We start from the raw sequence: 21,179 nt of genomic DNA on the forward strand, positions 1-21,179 counted from the left end.
ACTGTGGCACCATCATGATAAGCACAATAAAAACTACTGAAGGGCAAAACATCATTATCAAGCAGTAACAGGCACATTGTGTTTATTTGATAGTATCAATCAATCATTCATGTAACAAAACAGTATTGAATAGAAAATTTCAAATCAATGACAGGCAGCATCGGTGTACTGTGTGAGGCTGTGAGTAAGCACTGCTCAGCCTGATTAAGCCCAATAGTAGAAAATGACTTTTATTGGTTTTGCCTTTGTGAGACCCTTTCCTTAATTGCTCTGCGTGATGCACCAGATTCACAGTACAGTATCTGAAAACTGCCACAAACAGTCCTCCGGTCTTTAGCGTCAGCGTGACAAGAGGAAATTAAAGAAATAACTGAGTGTGGTAACTGATCTTATGGTGGACTAAAGCAGAAAATGGTCTTTGTTTTATGCTCTTTATGCACTTTCCTGCTGTGGCATTTTAAAGCTAGACATTATCAAAGCAGGGAATCCTCTGAAAATCAGCCACATGTGATGAGTCAGTGCACAGGTTTCTAACATCAGAGCATTGGTTTGTAAGCTACATCCACATAGACTCCACCCACACTGCCAATTCTCTCACCCTAAGACACTGGTACAAGAAAGCATTAGCATCAGTTATACGGGGACTCAGATGGCCTCAAATGCACTTTTTGGTACCAAGCGGACGTTTAAAAAAATGCCTTCAAAGGAATGGTTTGACACTTTGGGAAATACACCTATTTGCTTTCTTGTCATAAGTTAGATAAGAATATTAATACCACTGTCAAGTTTAAGAGGCGAGTTGATCTTCTAACTCTTTTAAGACCATCTAACTCTTAGCAAGAAAGAAGATGAATGTATTTCCTAAAACGTTGAACTATTCCTTTAACAACTAACTTTGTAAAGCTATAGAACACAGAATAGGTTCTTAAAAAAACACGTTGTCACATTTGTACAAATCCTTTTGAAAGTGCTGACTAGCCAACAAAAATAATGGAAATGATAGTTTCAAAGATTGTTACTGAGCTTCGACCACCAGAGGACCTAACCCGTGTTGAGCTGTAAAACAGCATCAGTCTATCTGGATTTCGACCCTGTCTCAAAAATATATGCTTGTTTTTTAGCTGCTTTAAGATTGTCACTGAGACGTGTCTGGAATCCCAGCATTCCTGCTGTCACAGACAGACAACATGTCCCTCCTCTTTCAGTCGTTGAAGGTACTTCAGCTGTCCCCGTGTCAATTCAAAGGGAACTTCCCTTTGAACTTCTTCCCGTCCTACCCTTCACCTCTTAATGCGTTTTAGTCGCTCGCTCATAATGGACAGGTACTGGGTCAGCTTCACCATGGCAATAATGATGGTTCCTCCAATCAAGGTGCAGGTTGGCCAGAACAGGGAGTGGAAGACGGCGACCTGGCCATAGATCTGTGTCAGGATGGCACTGTCCATTCTGTCTTTTGGGTCCACGTAACACTGAACTGTGTGCTGAGACCTGAGACGCTCAGAAATGTTCTGAACTATTGCATGTGTGGCTGCATAGTCCTTACGGCACTTTGGGATGTAGAAGCACTGAAGGGAGGAATAGAAAAAAAGAAAAATAGACATATGTTTTGACAGACTTTGATTAGTCAATGAATAACTTTAATTCCCATGTGAAATAGTATGAAAAAGCATCATAACAAGAAATAGAATTAAATATTTATCCTCTCCAGCAAAGCCAAAGACACCAGTTAGACAAAGAGGTAACAAGAACCAACAGCAACACAATGGGTTGCAGAGTACCTCAGGATTGCTGTCCTCTGTCTCCTCATTGTGCAACAGTCGTATCACCTTCCCTGAGGAGTTGAGGCTGACGTAGACCTGGAGACAGGGGTAACGGGAGCTTTTCCAGCACTCTGCTCCACAGCTGTATGAGCAGTTCACATCCCACACGATGGTGGCGTTCACGATGGTGCAGCTAGCCTCGTCCGTCCATACGCTGCAGACAAAGAGCGTTTATTTCCAATGCACGCAATGCTGTAGGCACATTTACAGTGGTTTCTGTGGGCAGTTTGTTGAACACGTGAACACAAGCTTTGACTCAATAATCACAATGAAGTCACACATAAAAGAACATGCATTTGTGTTCTGTCTGTAAGTGACCATGTGGCCGTGATTACCTGTCAGAGTAAGAGCGCAGTATGGTGATTCCCAGGACGAAGTACATCATGATGGAGAGGAAGACCATGCTGAGGCCCAGCAGTATGGCTCTGTCCTCGCCTGCCCTCAGAGCTGTCACTGTCTTCCTCTTGTCCAGGACGTCATATTCCCGAATCTTCTGGTAGATGGATCTGAAAGAGGTCAGCGTTAAAGACGCACCTCAACACTTAAAAACATATTCTGCATTTTATGTTGATGCTGAAGTATTTGATCTGACCTTACACACTCTCCCTCTTCAGCTCTTGAATTTACTGTCACTTTCACTATTTACAGTGTACACACTTCAACTATCTCTGGCACTTCAATCTCTTCTTCAGCTGCTTTCGTCGCTTCACTTGAACTGATGATTTAAGTGTGCTCATCTCATCTCTTACCCTTCATCTGACTGTTTAACAGGGTTCAGCCTCTACATATCAACTGACCTTTCAACTCATTTTTACCCTTCAACTGATGCATCAAATGCTCCAACTCACATTTCAACTGTTGTCACTGTTCACATACCAACTCACACCTCAACTATTTAAAGTTCATACACTTCAGCCATCTCTGGCACTTAAATTCATCTTCAACCGCTTTCAGCACCACTCTTAAATGATAATTTAAATCTGTTCATCCTTCACCCTGCTTTCAGCCTCGACACATCAGATTCCCTCCACACTTGTTTAATGATCTATGTAAAATACTTTGAATGATTTGTGGCGGCTGTGGCTCAGGAGGTACAGCGGTCATCACCCTTTCAGAAGGTTGGTGGATCGACCCCTGGCCTCGGCAGTCCACATGCCAAAGTATCCTTGGGTAAGATGCTGAACCCCAAAACTGGCCCGATGCTCCGCCATTGGTGTGTAAATTCATATGTACGTTGCTTCGGATGAAAGCGTTTGCCAAATGACTAATTGTAATTGTAATTTGTGTCTCATATGGTTTTTCCAATACTAATTATGTTCAACTGCAACTTCCATTAAACATCTCACTTTCAAACAAACAACATTTTAAGACATTGTAACCTGGTTCCACATATATATTTTTGCATTAATGCTGAACACGCAGCTTTCTATACCTGCGGTCACCTCTACCATCTGTTGCTTTACTTCCTGCCCACAGGAACATGGTATGTGAGGAATGAGGGATTTGTAGTCCACCGTTGCTGCCAGAGGAGATGACCCACCTGCAAAATATATGAGACTGTTATTCACAACCCTACAGACCATACAGGACCTGTCTTACAAGTCAGTCAGATGTACGATGGGCACAGTATACAGAAAAACAACTACAATGCTGCCATAAATGTACACACTTTTAACAGACACACTGTCTGCTGTATACTGTATCGATAAAGTGAAGCCATGATGAATTTATCTTGACTTGTATGCTCCACTTTTCACATAAACACCTTTACAAAGATGATATAATTATACAAAAACATGCTCAGTTAACTCTGAAGAATGTAGATAACATCAAAGAGGCAAAAACAACCCCAACTGGTTGTCATGATACATGTTCGTATGTCGTCACTGGGCTGACCGAGTGGGCCTCACAATTATTTACAACCCAGGCTTAACAGGTCCCTTTCATCAGTCATCAATAAGAGTCTTTCACTGTGAGGGGGGTACAGTATTGTCAGCTCTGCAGTGTGTGTGTGTGTGTGTGTGTGTGTGTGTGTGTGTGTGTGTGTGTGTGTGTGTGTGTGTGTGTGTGTGTGTGTGTGTGTGTGTGTGTACTGTAGGTCCATGTGTTGTAGACTGTACATGTAGTTGTGGTTCACTCAGCAGGCAGAGAAACAGACAAACTTTTTACATTGATTATTTTCCTTTCAGAAATCCCATCCCATCCAAGCCAGTGTCTGAATTAGCTTTCACTGTCTTGTATACTTGTTTGTTTGTGTATATGGGGACGTTTACTTGAGTTTCCTTGAGTGATTGTGTGTAATCTCAAATAAGCAAATTCTCTGGCTTGAACAAAAACCTGAGCCTTGTGTTTCCCATCCCTTCAAAGCGTATCATCCTGAATCTGTTCTATTTATTTGTTTCAACCTGCATCTAAAAGCCTGATAGATGAGGGGACTCTACATTAGCTTCAACTAGACACCCACATGTGTTGTGATGCTTCTTCCCATCTACCAGTGTTATCTGGACTGTCCTTGTTGAATAAACTAACAAATGCAAATAAATTATGTCATAATTCTGATCATGAGTTCCATAAGGTCACTCTCATACCATGTACAATATATCTTCTGAGAACATGTAAGAGCAACCATAAACTTGTCAGGGACGACTGCAAACACACGTCTGTCTTTATTATGGCCCCCGCCCCCTCTGCCCTGTGGAGAAGGAGAAACCAACAAAGTTATACATGGAGTTCTGCTCCTGCATCATGAGGAGTAACTACTCAGTCTGTGGAAATAGTTACTTTCACCAAGGAGGCTTTGTTTTTGGCTCAGTTTGTCAGCAGGATTATATAAAACTACTGGCAACTTTATGCTTCACTAGAACAAGCAATAATACTGAGGTTTCAGCTTGCAGATTTGGATATCATAGAAGAGCTGTTGGTCTTGGTAGAGGTCTGTGCTCTCAGAGTGCTCTTCTAGTTGTATGATGTCTTCTGTGGCCCTGGAGGGAGCTTTCTGATGTCTGAGAAAACTACCCTAATGATGTCACCAGGGTCAATGTTGGATTAGGATTGGAGGCTGCATATATTTAACAGAAAGCTTGCATTACAAACTGGGCACATTTGAAAAATGTAGGCATTGACCAGGCAGGGGAATACTAACATTGTTTGTGGTGCTTGACACACATCCTAGGGACAAAAAGTCAGCATACGTCTGCCTCTTCTGCATTGATTGTTCTTTTAATTTTCATTGAATTTTCATTCTTTTTTTATGTGGAAGAGTGATACCACCACAACTCATACAAAGGTTCCTTCCTACACTAGTTTTTTACACGATCCTCCAGCTAATATATAGCTACGTTAAATGAGGAAGGTCAGCCTGGCAAGCTTAGATAATTCATTGCTGGACTGGCCTTAACAATATATTACAGGGCTGCTGAACCTCAATACTTTTGGGTTAAAGTGAAACACGTCTGAAGCATCAATTATAGAAAACTAGAAATAGAAAACTCTAAACTATCAGAAGTTGCATGCTTATTCAGATTCTTAGTCTTGGACAGTTATTATTTGCTTACATATTGCAGAGCAGCCTTTGGCTGTATGAAATATCTGTACACAAATCAGTGTGTCAGTGTATCAGTCAGCCTGCATGTCTTCCTGTTAGTGTGGAAAAACATGTCACCTAAAAAAAGAGTGGGACTGACATTCTCTGTGTGTGTTGGTTTGATCTGTATGTGATGAGTGTGTTGACTGACCGCATACAGGTCTATACGTGCATCTTTGAGTGTTATATTTGTCCAAAGAGAGTTATCTTTGTAAACTGATGGAAAAACTCCAGTGGCACACACACAAGCCGGTATGTGGACATGCTGTCTTAAACACATAGCTGTCATTCCTTTACAGTTTAAGACCTCCTGCACAAATGGAAACCACACTCGCACAAAAGCTGTCGTCATGAAGGTCAGACAACACTATCACTGGAACCAGACTGAAAAACAAACATTATATAATATACCTCCAGTGTTGTGTTTTATCAACACAACTCTTGCTACCAAGGAAGACCAAAAGGCAGTGGCAAAATGTAAGTAAAGTACATTTACTCAAATACTGTACTTGAGTACAAATTGGCTAATTCTACTCCACTCCATTTTAGAAAGAAATTTCTTTTTAGATTTGTGACAACGTAAAAATGATAATGCATTGCAAAACTGCCAAATGTAAAACTACATGAAGTTTGAGCTTTATTTGTTGCAGTTCTATATTAAATAGTGGAAAATATTAGTTCCTGCTTAAACATTGATGCATGAGTAATAATACACAATAGTAAATATATAGTATGTCATAAACTTACTATATAAACTCACAGGAGCCATTTTGCATGAAAACCCTTAGAGCTGTGACACGAGATGAAGATGGTACAATAACTATTGCCACACAGGTGGCATTAAAGGGCTGCTAGACTTGTACCAATGAAACTCTCACTTATTAACCCGTTCTCATACCTCAGTGACTGAATGAATAGGTTGATTGGCAATGACTCCTGAAATGACATATTTAACTGTTGAACAGTAGCAGCACCTGGTGAACTCAACATTCATTGTCATCACATGGTTAACTTTGTGAGACAGTCACAGTTTGCTCAGCTTTAGGCATCAAAACTATTTGTTCTGGTCTAGGTCTGGTCGTGGTTTGGCTTTAAAATGTAGATTACTGTTACCTATGTGACATGCGTAACTGCAGTACATTACATAAGTTAAAATAAGTCAATGCTGACTTTCAGGTTCATGCAGGATGTGAGCAGCCGTCTCCTGGATGAAAGTCCTGCGTTTGTTTGACCCATTCATTCACCCCACCTTTCTTGCTCTTTACACTATATCACCTGACTTCTTCCTTTGCTTGTGTCATAATTACTGTAACCACTAGAGGACACAGCCTAGCAATAAATGTAAATATGTGTGGCAATAACCTGCTTGCACAGATGAGTTATTCCACCATTTTTCTGGTGAGATCGGGCTTCACGTATTGCTAATGTGCTACTATCGAGGAAATATCTGTGTCCCCAAAAGCAAATCATGCGGTCAATAAAATAAAATAAAATAAAATAAAATAAAATAAAATAAAATAAAACAAAAGCTGTTGCCAAAATTAAAAATCTCAATATTCCCTTTGTGCTCCCACCAGGTTCAGCTGTTTGGAGAGACAGGGAGTTACATCAATGACATGAGTCATTTACAGACTTAAACCTTCATTAACTGATTGTTTTAGGCCACTTGGGACCAGCACAACAAGCTGTAAAGACATCATTAGCATATTGTCACCTTATAGAGTTGATATGGCAAACCCGTTCATAAGCAAACAGCTGCTTATTTACACATGTAGCAGATAACGGCATTAGTATTCATTTGGAGTCGTGTTGCTGGTGACATGGCAAATGTAAGTCTAATAGTCGTTCTCTTTGGTCTTTAACAGCTATGCCTGTCTGTCTGTCGATCTGCTGTTTGGTGCTGGGGACTCAATGTACAGTGGGTCTGTTAGAACCAACTCTAACGAGAGCAGTGAACCCAAACAGTAAAGCTGTGGGCTGCGAAACTGAAACAAGCTAAAAGACACTATGAAGCTCAATAGAGCTGAGAGGAACTGTAGAGTCAGGCGAAAAGTCTCCAGTGGTTCAAACGATGAGCGACACCTTCCCCATTACATGTTGTCTTTTGATCCATTATTAGTATGAAAATATCAATTAATGTGGTTTTAAACCTTCAAGTCTCTCAAAAAAAAAACAAAAAAAAACTGAGCTACTGAAAGGAATCTATTTGAGAATGGTAAAATTATTGAAAATCACAGGCAACAAAATAAAGGTAATCAGGTATAAGGCTGCTGAAGAATGTGGTGTTGAGGGGACTTTGCAGGTTTTAATGTGATGCTGGGTAAGGAAAGAGTTGTGAGAGCTGATACTATTTAGCTTCTTCTTCTTGCTTCTTCAATGCACAGTTGCTTTTTCCTTCAGATCTACAGTACAAGAGGTCTTGTTAACAGGCCTATGTTGGTCGCTAATTTGGAAAAGGAAAATCTGTTTAGCAGCAGCTGCGTGTAGAGTACATGCAGGAATGCTGGAAGTGTGATACTATTTAAGACTGTACTCAGCTGTACATGTCCAGACCATTTGTTCACTTAAGTCCACGATGGTGCTGTTGATTATTCTGGCAGAGCTGGCAGAGCCCATACAAATATGTATTTAAAAGTTGTTTTTCAACATTGAATAAATGCACCTCCTCAGATGTCAAACTGTTATCTAAATGTCTTGTTGGTAAAACTCGATGACAAAAGGCCCAAGCAGACATTTTTTAAAGGAGTCAGGAGCCAAAAAGAGTTAAGAACTACTTGTTTAATATCTAACAATGCATCATATTTCACAGGCTTAACATTATGGTTTTTAAATGTCAAATTTCCATGTGAAAAGTAATTAATAACTATATCAAATATATGCACTGAAGTAAATATTTCCATCTGTCATGTAGTAAAGTGGAAGTATAAAATAGCACAAAATGGAAGTATTCAAGGAAAGTGTTGATAAAGATGATTGAATTGTGTACTTTCTTATTTTCCCCCACTGTCTGTAATTGCATGATGCATGATGAACTCGCTTCACTGTGAGATGGAGACAGTTCTCACTGCCAAAATAATGAGCAAAGAAAAAGTGCAAGAGCTGTGTAAGGCTTCACCTACCCATCATTCAGTGGCTTTAGAGAATACTGAAATTATTTTTTCCAGTGTTTCCATGATGCTTTCTGTTTTAACTTGCTTTTCTGTCTTTTTTTCTCTCAGTGTCTAACTGCCTGGTAAACACTGACCTTTCAGGTGAGACATTATTATGCCGACAGTCATATACTATAAAAGCCAAGCACAAAGCCTGTTTGAAATCCTCCAGTGTGTTTATGGACACAGACATGCTAATTCACACTCAGTAAACCAGTCTGAGGGACTCCAATGCCAAGATTACTATCACATATGTTTTCTCTTTAAATTGACTATCTTAATGAGGTCATATTTTCACATTAATAAGGAACAGGTCAGGTGGGGAGTTCAACATGAACTAGAGCAACCAGAGGACCAAAACATGGGGAAGCTGTTGGCACCTGGCTGCTAAAGCAGGGGCAGTCAACATGATGGGACTAAATATTGACTGAGGCATGCTTCACTACACACACAGACACGCTTGGTCTATAAAAGTAATAGGGCCATGAATGATGGACCACCTGATGCCTGAGTCAATATTTGCTTATTCTGTTTATGTGTGTTTCAGACAGGTCTTTGAGCACTGGAGAGCTGTCAGCCGCAGCTTAGTGACAGTTGGAGTTCTTTGAAATCTACTCTGGCAATAAGTACGTCAGTGATGGGAAACGTCAGCACAGGTAGTGAAGAATCAGAATTTAAGACTGAAATCCAAACTCTTTGCCAAACTAGCGTTTCCCAACATGAGCGTTGAGGGGTTCAAAAAAATAGATATATATATTATTTTGCCTCACAAAGTAATTCTATTTTTTGTGTAACAGTTTTCAAAGATAATTTTCAACATTTTGAGACTCAACGAATGTGCTAATGATCATTTTATATTGAAATGATGATATAAAAGAAAGCAGTTTTCGAATCACAGCAGAAACAGTAGAAAGTGAAAACTTAGGTCATGTGACTGTTTTGGGTTTTTTTTCCATTGGCTATAATGACAGTGATTGCTCACAAATTATCACAGCTGCAGTTTTTTTTTTTTTTGTCAAAGCAAAATAAACTTGACTGTTGCCCTGTTCATGTGTTCACTGTATGCCTGTCTATTAACATCTAACCACAGATGGTTTTGTTGCACATATATGATTCTATAATTCTATAAAAAACTTTTTTTTTTACATAAACTATATAGCTAGCTAGTTCCTATATTGGTAACTGCCAAGCCTTGAACACAGCTGGTGAACAAAGTTAATCTCCCAGTTCAACTTAAAGAGCATCATATCACTGTTATAGGCCCACCGCCTTAAAAGCTCTAAACTGAGACACCCTGAGGTGTGAAGTAGCTCGCCTGTCTGTGAAGCCATGGTTAAAGTTAGCACCAGAAGCTACAGTGCAAAGCTGTCAACATTAGGTGTCATCAGTCCATTATCAAAACATTGCTCAGACCTGACTTATCAGCATTTTGCTATTATTAACTGGTCAACTATGCAGCTTTAGATCGCTTCTGAATGTCATGAATAAGTTCAAATATTATTCATTAATGTCAGGTATATCACTAGTATTAAATAGCAAAAAGCAACTGCTTTATCTGATTATATAAAGTGTGTGTGACCGTGCCTGCAACAATCATACTGTTTAACAGTAAATGATTAAATGGAAATGATTTCAGTTTGAATTTAAATTAGATATTTTCTGTAAATTGTTCAGCCCTCCTCAGACGTTATTTAGTCAAGCCATACAAAGCAAGAGCAGCATCAGTTTAGGCTCTAGCCAATCATATGAGGACTGGACATTGCACAAAACTCTGTAACCCCCAGTGACAGCATCCCATTTAACAATACACTTATTTCAGCTGACATTTTCTAAGTCCTATAGTGATGATGGAATGGAGCTCACCTGATTTCTGATGGTGGTGTCGGACAAAAGTCAACGGTCAGACTGTCGGAGCAGTTGTCCCCTAACATGGCACCTTGCACTTTACAACGCCTCCACCCAATGAGCTTGTGTTTATCTTTGTCCAAACTATTGCTTTCATTTAATGCATATATAGTTCTGACTGCTGCCTGAGAGCAGGCTCAGCAGTCTTCATGTCAAGCTGCTAAATTGCGCCAACAGAGGATATTGTCAATGATTTTCTTTCAACTTATTCAATTTTGAGGAAACCATACACTAAAAGAGAAAAAACTAAATGCGACAAACTGCAGCATTTAAAAAGAAAACTTAAACCTTTGCTCGTTCAAAAGTTTCAAAAATGTTCAGAACCAAAGCAAAGCAATGAAAAATGAGAAAAAACAGGAACTGGTCAATAATGTCCATTGGTCCATCGTCTGGAGCCATTCTCCATATAATAACCCACGACGTGAAAGAAGCTTTGCCTGAGGTGTCAGCTCTCCACACCAGTGTGGTTTACGTCAGCCTCATCAGCATCTGTCAGTGTGGATGTGGGAGGTGATTGGACTGTGTGGATGTGGATTAGGGTTGACGGAGAGGAGCGAGACACAAACCTGAAAATATTGATGATGCCAAAACAGAACACCAGTGTCTGGAATCCTCTCCGCCTTGTATCAAAAACATGTGTCTTAATGCTAATGCTGACCAAACAGCAGCTGCTAAATAAAGCTTGGCAAAGTGATAGCAGGCAGAGTGATGAACAATGCTATTTAAATAATCAATCAGTGCACTGTTGTGCCATTGGAAGCGGATAGTTATTTGATGTTACAGTGGGCCCAGTTTCTGGTCGAGCATAAAGCAAACCACGTGCTAGCATGTGCTATGGAGATGCACTTGAGTTGTTTTTGAAAGTTTTGGTGAAATAAATATATCTCATTTTGCTGGGTATGTTCCATTAACAATTAATGTGGACAGTGCATAAGCTAAGTGGTTAGCACGATAAACCTCACAGCAGGAAGGTTCTGATCTAACTTTCCGTGTGTAGTTCGCATGTTGTTCTGCTGTCCTCCCACACTCCAAAGACATACAGTTATGAGAATTTAAAGCTCTAAATTGCCTAATTAGCACCACGCTGCATATAGAGCAGGTAAGCAACTAGCTGGTGAATAAAGTTAAACACCTAAAGTTAAAGAGATAGATATTTAGAGGTGCTGCTAGGCAGATTCCTTTTTACCTTGGGACAAAGCCAGGCTAGCTTTTTCACCCTTTATGCTAAGCTAATCGCCTGCTGGCTCTATCAATGGAAACACATGGTGGTGGTATTCATCTTCACAGCAAAAAAAACAAAAAACAAACAAAAAAAAAGAGTAAGCATATTTCCCAAACTGTCAAACAATTCCTTTAAGGTTAGCGAATGGTTGCGGTGGTCTTCCACACTGAAGTCCGGTGTGCCTCACACCCATCCCCCAGCTTGACCTCCATGGCAGCAAGTGCTACATAGAGGACACACTATTTCCTGCCCTGGCACTGACCATTGCTACTGGATTGAACGTGACAAACAGAATAAGGATGTAGTTACCAGGGATACTTGGAAGACTTGAAGACCAAACCAGACCTAAAAAAGTTCATGCTGCAGTTATATTCATCAGGTATCCAGAAACACAACTCAGATGAGATGATAATGCTACTGTGTGCCTACATGTACGTAGGCTAACGTGCTAACACTTAATCTGTTCAGCCTGTTTTACAGTTCTTATGCCCCAAAATAGTGTTTTCCCATTTCAAACTGCCTATGATATGCACAACTGCAACCTGACAAATAAGAAAAATGGTACTTAGAGGCTACAATTAGCAGAACTTGAGGGGAGAGGAGTTTCAGTTTATATCAACATAGCCTTCTGCCACTTTTTTCAGTGGATGGGCCAGAATCCAGATTGCATTACCAGCCGTTATCTAATTTCTGGCACCACGTTCCTGTGGCCACAGCAGTTTGAGACACACTGCCTTTGACCTTTAAGGGGATGACAGATATCTGAAATAATAGCTTTGTCTGTATGTGTGCATGCGAGCGTGATGTTTTCAATGTCCAGTGCCAAAATATACGTCATGCAGGTTAGCAACAGAGGCATTTAAGGAGATGTAAATGCACAAAAGATTAGAAAGGAAGGTAATAATTGAATGTAAATGCACACAAACACCAGCTTTAGCTTTAACATGAGTGGTGTCATCTATAACTACCTTAATATCAAACATAAAAGTCTACAGTCTCCTGTCAGATGGCAAGGGACATCAGGTTCATACATGTGTTGCTTTAATGTGTGGTTCCACATACACACAACTATTTAGTCTTCCAACTGTTAAAAAGGTCATCGGCAGTGTATATTGTACTGCTGCGGAACTTTCTCTGAAGTGGTCATACATCCCTCACCCTCATCCCTCATATACACTCACACGTGTCCACATAGTGCAAGCTGTCCCCTCTTGCATCCTTAGACATCAGCACAACCACATACCACCCCACCACACACATTCACACACACACACACACACACACACACACACACACACACACACACACACACACACGCACGCACGCACACACACACACACACACACACACACACACACACACACACACACACACACACACACATATGCTGGATTCATGTCAAGCAGTTCAAAAGCAAAGCCACTGTCTCTCTTTGACACATAAACCTCCTGGCTTTCCTGGAAGGTGGGACCGTCAGGTGGCATGGTGACGGCACAGGTGCTGCCATTCTCTGTGGCAAGGTTGTACTCACACATACACACATACACACACACGCACGCACACACAGGGTGTATCTCAGCAGTGATGTCATGGTTCTGTTTCTGGAAGGTTATTTGGATGGCATGCGTCTCAGTGTGCGTAGCCTGCAGTTGTCTGCTGCCACCTGACTGGCTGCAGAACAGACAGTGAGAGTCTGACACAGCTGTTCAGCCTTGTTTAGAATCAAAGAGTTAAAGTGCAGCTTATAAAATAAAGCTGCAGTGAAATGAACTTACTGTAAACACAATACTGCAGGCTGCTGCTGTCACTGCCCCTCAACACTTATTTCAACTTGGGCTCGCACTGCTGTTACACTGAGTTCAGACGAAACAGCAAGGCAGACTTCTTCTTTTTTAATTCCCAAATCTCACACTGGGGAGTTTTTACTGTTACTGTTTGTTTGCTACCAACAACAAATGTACCAGCTATTTAGATAGCTGGAGCTGTAATATATAACAGTAACTTGAGCTAATTTTTTACTGAGACAATTTCATCTTTCACTACAGAATCCAGTCCTGCAGCATCTTTCCATGGACTCCATATATTCAATTCAACTCAATCTTCCTGTATTAGTCCTGCAAGGGGAAATTCCAGTTTACAGCAGGACCAATAAAGCGGATAGAGTAAAAACAATAAGTATATACAAAAGAGTGGAATAAAAAATAAGCATCATCTTAAGAAATTATAAATTGTATTTGCAGACTGTTAGAGTTTGCTTGATGTCTCTGATGCAGCAGAGATGTACAAACACGCAGAACTAAAATGGATAAAAAAAGATGCACAAGAAAACAGAAAAAGAGAAGAAAAACTCCTAAGAGTTTAGAGAGCTGCTGTAACAGGCGGCCGCTCGTACTGTGCCAAAAGACAGTCATGCCACTTCTAAAATTCTCTTTGCATTCAAACAAAACGCACCTGTATGGTGTTGTGCAGTATTTAGTGTCAGTTTGACTGAGTTGTACATTTTATGATTGGATTTGTCAAGAAATCTCAACAACAAATTTAGGTTATTTATCCAAAATTCCTTCCCATATCAGCACACTGAGGGGTTAATGTGGGCTCCAGTGGAGCTGCTCAGTGGCTTGCAGACCAGATGTTGTTGTATTTATTATCATTGTTATTGGGCTGCCTCCAGGTGTGAATGTATGTAACTCTGTAAATGCAATCAGGATGTATCTGTGTATTGCTAGTACATGTTCTAAGATCATGAGCCTTCCTTAAAAGTTTCTGGCAACTGTATACAGCACAAGCAACACAGCAGTCATTTTAGTGCAAATGTCCCCCTCTGTGTTTACTTGGACAGCATTTCTGTGCTGAGCTCTGGTGAAGAGGAATAACAGAGTGAGGATTTTTGGTCATAAAAAGACTTTAATGCAGGAAGATATCTGCTTGATTAGATTAACTCAGACTGCTGAAGCCAAGAAAAACTGAAAAACTTCAAATGTGTCAAACAAAGACACCATGTAACTACTACCATTGTACAACACAGGCGGTAATTACTGGATCCTCCAATTGGCTTTGTGATGCCCTTAGCAGAGATTTACCAGGCAAAGCTGGCCCCTGAGGAGCCCCATAAACACCCAGGTTGACTGTTTGTGGAAATTTGATCAATTGCAAATATGTTAATTTCACAAGCACCACTACAGCACAGCATAAACTGCATTTTTAGCTTGTCTCGTTGAAGTTTGATCTTTAGTATTTCAGTTGATATTGATATTTCTTAATAAGAAATATGCGTCATGTAAGAATCAGTGTGTTTGATTTTAACTGGGGACATCTACATGATAACAGTGCCAGAAAACATGAATGAAAACAGTTATTCATCGATAGAAATATGAATGAAATAACAAAAAATGAATGGGATATCATTTTTAGCCACCCTAATCAAACTGGTGTCTGGTGACAGTTACTTCACCTCAAAGACATCTCTGTTGTAGCAGGTGAGATTATGATGACACATATCACTAGCTCATTTTTGTGTAAAGCAGGAGTGAGAAACTTGTCTGAGAATGCGTGAAACAGAACGAGAGTGAAAGGCGGGGGGGAGAAAGGCAGAGGCAGAGTTGGAAATGCAGTGTGATCTACAGGAGATAGGATTAGAGTTGGCTTGTCTCAGACATATTTCGTCGTGAGTGTTAGAATGAGTGCTAATGGAAGAGGGTAGAGACAGCTGCTGTTAATGGTTCAGAGCAGACTCCATGGCTCCCCACAGTGAGGTACCGTTAACGGAACGATCCACACTGCTGTGAAGTCACTTTAGTACATGTAATTAAATTATCAGCTGAACTACAGTTTACAGTAGCTTGGCGGCAGATAGATTGGAACTGAATTCAAATTTGGAGAAAGTAAGTTGATAAATGATAAATCATATTTAATGTTTCTGATCATGTTTTTCTTTCCTCCTTCAGGCGTTACACTCAACACGTTCTAAATGCATTTTTGCATTTCACATTAAGTTTGGCAGTGAGGCCATTCGACACACTATTATCTGTGACTGGCAATATAAGATTAAATCTCCTTTAAGTTTCTTTTTCCACTCTGCCTCCCATCCGATAGGTAGCACTCTGCACCATTAGCACACACCCACACAAACACACACACCCACACACATTTGTGGAGATAGTGATGAAAAGAGGGGCGTGTGGACAAGTGAAGGAGACATAAATTTACACAAACTCAAACCGGATACTGTTTCTTCAGCTGACACAGAGCAACGTCAGGAGTCATGTTTCTGCCCGCTTGCCCAATGATACACACTAATTTTATTGTGTTTAGCTTTCCACCAACTCTTGGGGCAAATTTCTGGTTCTTTAGCTGCATCTGCTGTGCCTTTAGGCCGTTTGGTGCAGCGAACAGGAGTTTTTAGAGCTTTTTGCTAAAAAGAGCTGCCAAAAACAATACTGAGCAGAGCAGTGAGAGTGAACCAAAGCAGTAAAGTTGTGGTCTATGAAACCAAAGCAAGGAGCTGAAAGATGCTAAAACAGGGAACTGCAGAGACAACTGTGTCTTTGTCAGTCCAAGCGACACACCAGCCTGTTCGTGAGAGCTTTGACATGTTTTGTTCTAAGCTTTCAGTCTTAAGACATGGCTGTCTGTGCGAAATGTGGCACAAAAACATCATGGCGGTGAGCTTTTGAACCACCATAACAACAGCAAAGTTATCAGATGAAATTACCGCGAACAAAAGATTTGAATTTCATTTCAGTGATTGACAAAGACAGCCACTACACAGCAGAGCTTCAGCTAGTGTTGAACTCCTCTTACATCAAGGTTGCTCCTCTATTATAGTCAGTCATTTTGAAGCCCCCAGAATTCTGGGCAGTGTAATCAAACACCTTCCTGGACAAAACTGCAAATCATAGGACTTTGCTCCACCAAATGTTTTTCCACCTTTTCTAATTCTGTGAAACTGTCTAAACTCACCTTCAAATGCTGCTGAAGTCACAAAGTTTCCTGGCTGCAGGTGTTCATTTTGTAGTTTAATCCCATGGCATGTTAAGAAGTGTCCTCTGGGCTGAGCCAACATGTGATATTGTGTCTATCAGGGACGGAGCAGCCCTCAGCACCCCTCCCATACTGCAGACTGAGGGACAGCCATAATAACCACACTGCCCCTCACAGCTCGCACTAATAATCTGTGTGTGATGATGATCGTCTGTGGGATCCGAGGGAGAGACAGTGTTTGGTGTGGGAGGGAAAAAGGGAGAGTAAAAAGGAGAAGATGAGAGACGGGGAGGAAAAATGATAATCCTCGCCAACACACACACACACACACACACACACACACACACACACACACACACACACACACACACACACACACACAATAAGGCAGTTTAAAGCTCAAATATGAAACTTTTTAATATAACGAGCTTGGCTTGCACCTCATGCTTAAGCCCTCATTTGTAAATGACAACATATTGTAGGCCATTTTTCAAAACTACTTGCTGCCTGCTGCTGAAAACATGGTGGATGAGATGGGTGAAAGTGAAGCAAAGCAGAAGATATCTATCATTTGATTCATTGAAAACAGAAAAATGGGGGTGGGGGTGGGGTTCTACCGTCTGGATCCACCTCATGAAAGGACAAACTCAAATGACATAAGAATATATCTCAAAGACAAAGCAATAGGCTGAAACAAAGAGATGACAGAGCACAGTAGCACAACTGCATATGAAAGGACCAGTCTTTAAAGGACCAAATAAAATACAACACCGCTCCACTTCCTTAAACTGCTCTGAGTTCGGAATTCAATTTTTCAATTCAATTCATTCAATTCAATTCAATTCAATTCAATTCAATTCAATTCAATTCAATTCAATTCAATTCAATTCAATTCAATTCAATTCAATTCAACAGCTTACATGGAATCACCATTAACCATGAATGTAGTGGTTTTCATCTGTTGACTGATTCTCTCACCTCAGCTCAGGGCAGAAAAACACACACCTCACACCGTTATCTTCATTGTTACGCTCGGTGTGGTGACCTCACATATAGCATAGCTTTTAAAATGAATTCAGGGAGATGTGACACATTCTGAATGTAAGATTATAAAATTGCACAATTGTTGGCTTGTACTTGAGAGTGGAATTCATTATACCACACATGACACGCATGACATGCATACATAATGTGGATATATCAGAATGATCAGAGTGGCACAAATCTCTGTGTACCAAACTCAATGTCCTTAAACCTCAGTTCAGCTTAAAATGCAGCAGATGTGGTTTAACTGTAGGCACAGTGACCTCTAATGGCAGCTAGCTGGCCCCTACAAGACTCAGCTGAGTATTAAACTACTGCACTCGCCAATGTTCAAGTCATGGTCTGTTACTAAGCTAAGCCGGGAGTTATAGAGTGATAGTCTCTTCTCTTTGTGAACTGACTATACAAAAATGTGCTACAAAGATTATTTTATTCTTTAATGTTAAAAAACAAAAAACAAACATTAGAGCTGATGTGGGCTGAATAGAGAAGCAGATCAGTGGGCTCACCCTGAGGTGCACCGGGCGACGAAGCTCCTCTTGTGTAGCATGCTGGTGCTGTGTTCATGTATAAATGTCTGACTGTGACTGACCGAGAGGGCTACACACACACACACACACACACACACACACACACACACACACACACACACACACACACACACACACACACACACACACACACACACACAGAGGATGGAGTAGAATCCAATAAGCAAACAGTGAGAGAATTGGAGGAAGTTGAGGCTTTGTTCACTTTCCTGATGTTGGGAGAGGGCGGCGATTACACGTTTCCATCCAGTTCATCAACTCCAAGCTGTGATTCAGTGAAGGTAGTTGTTGACAGTTTCCTCATTTTCCTTGAGTGCAAACTCTTGAAAAAGTCATTAAAGATATATAGAAATATAAAAATATATATGGCCTTTTACAGTAACTTTTCATCCAAATAGAAATGTTTTACCTAAGGTAATAACATGCAGCATTTAAGTGTGCAATAATAATTTTCAGTAATTCTCAGTCATAAATGTGAGTTATACATTATGTTAACTTATGGTCAAGGGTGTAGTTCCACTGGGGATATAGGAGAGAGTTGAGGGAGATCTCCACCTCTTCTCTCAAAATCCACTTACAGTTTCTCTTTGATTTACTCAGAAAAAAATCTCAAAGCTGTGTCCAGGGTTTCTCCTCTCAGGCTGCCCAGGGGCTGAAGCCTAACAGGAAGATCTGCTGATAAGAGTCTACAGCCATGCAAGCAGCTCTCTGAGGTTGTACAGCACAGCAGAGCTTTGAGTGAATTACTATGTCACCATGCTAACAGTGACAATTAACACTATACACAAGGCACAACTGAGGCTGAGGGGAGTGACACCGGTTTTGCTGGTACTTAAACCAAAGTAATGGCCACATTAAGACTTTGTCCTGATAATGGTGCTGAGGGGGACATGAATGTGTGTATCAAATTTCATGGCAATCAATCCAGTCATTGTTGAGATATTTCAATAAAAACTGCAATTGTCAACCACATGGTGATGCTAGAGGAAAAGCCAGAGATCACTAAAGGCATTAGGATTTTATCCTCTGGGCAGCATGGACATCTGTCCCAAATCTGATTGACCCATCCAAAAGTTCTTGAGATATTTCAGTCTGGACCAAAGTGGTGGACCTGCTAACGTGGCAAGAAATCGAGATATTAATAACATGTAATTAAGATATTCTGCTAAAAAATCCAGCAAATTGACCATCACTTAAAGATAAGGTGGAAAATAAAGATGTAAATACAATTTTAGGCAACTATACTACAAATAAACTATATGATATTAAACATCCATCCATTATCTATACCGCCTATCCCTTTCGGGGTTGCGGGGGGCTGGAGCCTATCCCGGCTACAATGGGCGAGAGGCGGGGTACACCCTGAACCGGTTGATATTAAACAGAGTAAGTAAATGAATACTACAATACAATAGTAACAGCTGCATTTGTTCCAGTTTGTGCAGAATTTAACAGACTACAAACAGGCTATAATTGGAAATGTGCTCAAACAACAGGGTCATCATGTAAAACGCAGCTGGTTTAGACTGTAGTTACCAGCTGTCGCCACTAGGTGACAGCAGAGAGGTGATCTGATTTAAAGGAAAACTGGAATGTGGTTGTAACAAGGCCCAGTAGGTGGCAGTGTGGAGTTACACATGTCAACCCTGACGGGATGCTGTTTGGCCATTAGAGGCACTATTTCCTTAACCTTCCCATCTCTCTCTCTCTCTCTCTCTCTCTCTCTCTCTCACACACACACACACACACAGGCAGTGTTTTGAAACAGGGTTCACTCAGGGCTTAGCTTGGCATTCTATTTTATAACTCCACCCTTATCAGCTCTAAATGGACTTAGTGACTCTACCCCACCCCCATCCTGCTGTGAGACTCTCTCTCTCTCTCTCTCTCTGTGTGTGTGTGTGTGTGTGTGTGTGTGTGTGTGTGTGTGTGTGTGTGTGTGTGTGTGTGTGTGTCTTTTAGTGTATGCAGAGGTGGGACAGAAGAAAAGACAGGGAGGAATCAAAGGGCCAAGGAATGGGGAGGAAATGTAGGTCATGCCTGATAGGAGGGAGCAAGAAGTGAAGAGAATGGCGATAGAGAGAGATGAGAGGGAGGAAGATGGAGGAGGACAAGACACATGGCCTCCCAGAGTCCCTCATGTGTCCTTTGGCAATTGAACAGCAGGGACAGAGAGACTGAAAGAGTTAGAGAGGGATGGAGAAAGCAGAGCAGCACTGACCTAAATACAAAAGCTGCCGAACTGTTGGAGAAAATCTAAAAGAAACTGCTCTGTGCGTGCGTGCATGTGTGTGTGTGTATGAGTGTGTGAGAGTGTGTGTGGTGGGGGGTTATGTTAAATGTTGCATCAGTCATGAAAGTCATAGTACTGCAGCTCAAAGCTGTGTTCTTGCCTGTTGGCATAGCAACCACTGAGTCAAAGCAGGATGATCAAAGAGGGCCTAATTGTCCACTCTGTGTGTGTGTGTGTGTGTGTGTGTGTGTGTGTGTGTGTGTGTGTGTGTGTGTGTGTGTGTGTGTGTGTGTTTTCTTAACACACTGTTGGATATACACAATATTACATTGTACAATGTACCAGTGGCACATAATTCAACAACATGACTCAAAAAAAGAGGACACGATTCTTCTTCTTCATCTTTGATCGACGTGTAAATTACAGTCATGCAGTATTTAAAAATGGCCGAAATGTCAATTTACTGCTCACTGTAGAATCAACTTGTGTGCTTTTTCATAAGGATTAGAGAGTGAGTGAACCAGGGAGTGGTTTCAGACACAGTTGTTGTTTTCTGATCTTCCACGTCTGTGGCTAAGGTCTGGTTCCATTTTAAGCAACTAAAACTACTGGTTTCAGGTCAGGGGAAGATCGTGGTCATGGTGAAGGTTAGTGAAAGATCACATTCATTGCTGAAAGAAACCAACATTGAC

The 21,179-nt window shown here is 40.9% G+C and overlaps 1 protein-coding gene across 2 annotated transcripts; it reads right to left on the reverse strand.

Moving 5' to 3' along the window:
* Window positions 1-217: 217 nt before the first annotated feature.
* Window positions 218-18,266, reverse strand: s100p (S100 calcium binding protein P). 2 transcript variants are annotated; one of them, XM_070961370.1, is made up of 6 exons: window positions 18,213-18,260; window positions 16,639-16,870; window positions 3,253-3,360; window positions 2,156-2,326; window positions 1,779-1,974; window positions 218-1,565 (listed from the first exon to the last, which is right to left on the reverse strand). In XM_070961370.1, the coding sequence occupies exons 3-6, from the start codon at window positions 3,300-3,302 to the stop codon at window positions 1,281-1,283; spliced, it is 702 nt and encodes a 233-aa protein (XP_070817471.1). In that variant the 5' UTR covers window positions 3,303-3,360; window positions 16,639-16,870; window positions 18,213-18,260; the 3' UTR covers window positions 218-1,280. The 2 variants fall into 2 exon arrangements, with proteins under 2 accessions (XP_070817471.1, XP_070817470.1); XM_070961369.1 differs by lacking the exon at window positions 16,639-16,870 and having other exon boundaries at window positions 18,213-18,266.
* Between the last annotated feature and the right edge of the window lie 2,913 nt (window positions 18,267-21,179).

This window comes from Chaetodon trifascialis, chromosome 4 (genome assembly GCF_039877785.1).
Source record: "Chaetodon trifascialis isolate fChaTrf1 chromosome 4, fChaTrf1.hap1, whole genome shotgun sequence".
Lineage (NCBI taxonomy): Eukaryota > Metazoa > Chordata > Actinopteri > Chaetodontiformes > Chaetodontidae > Chaetodon > Chaetodon trifascialis.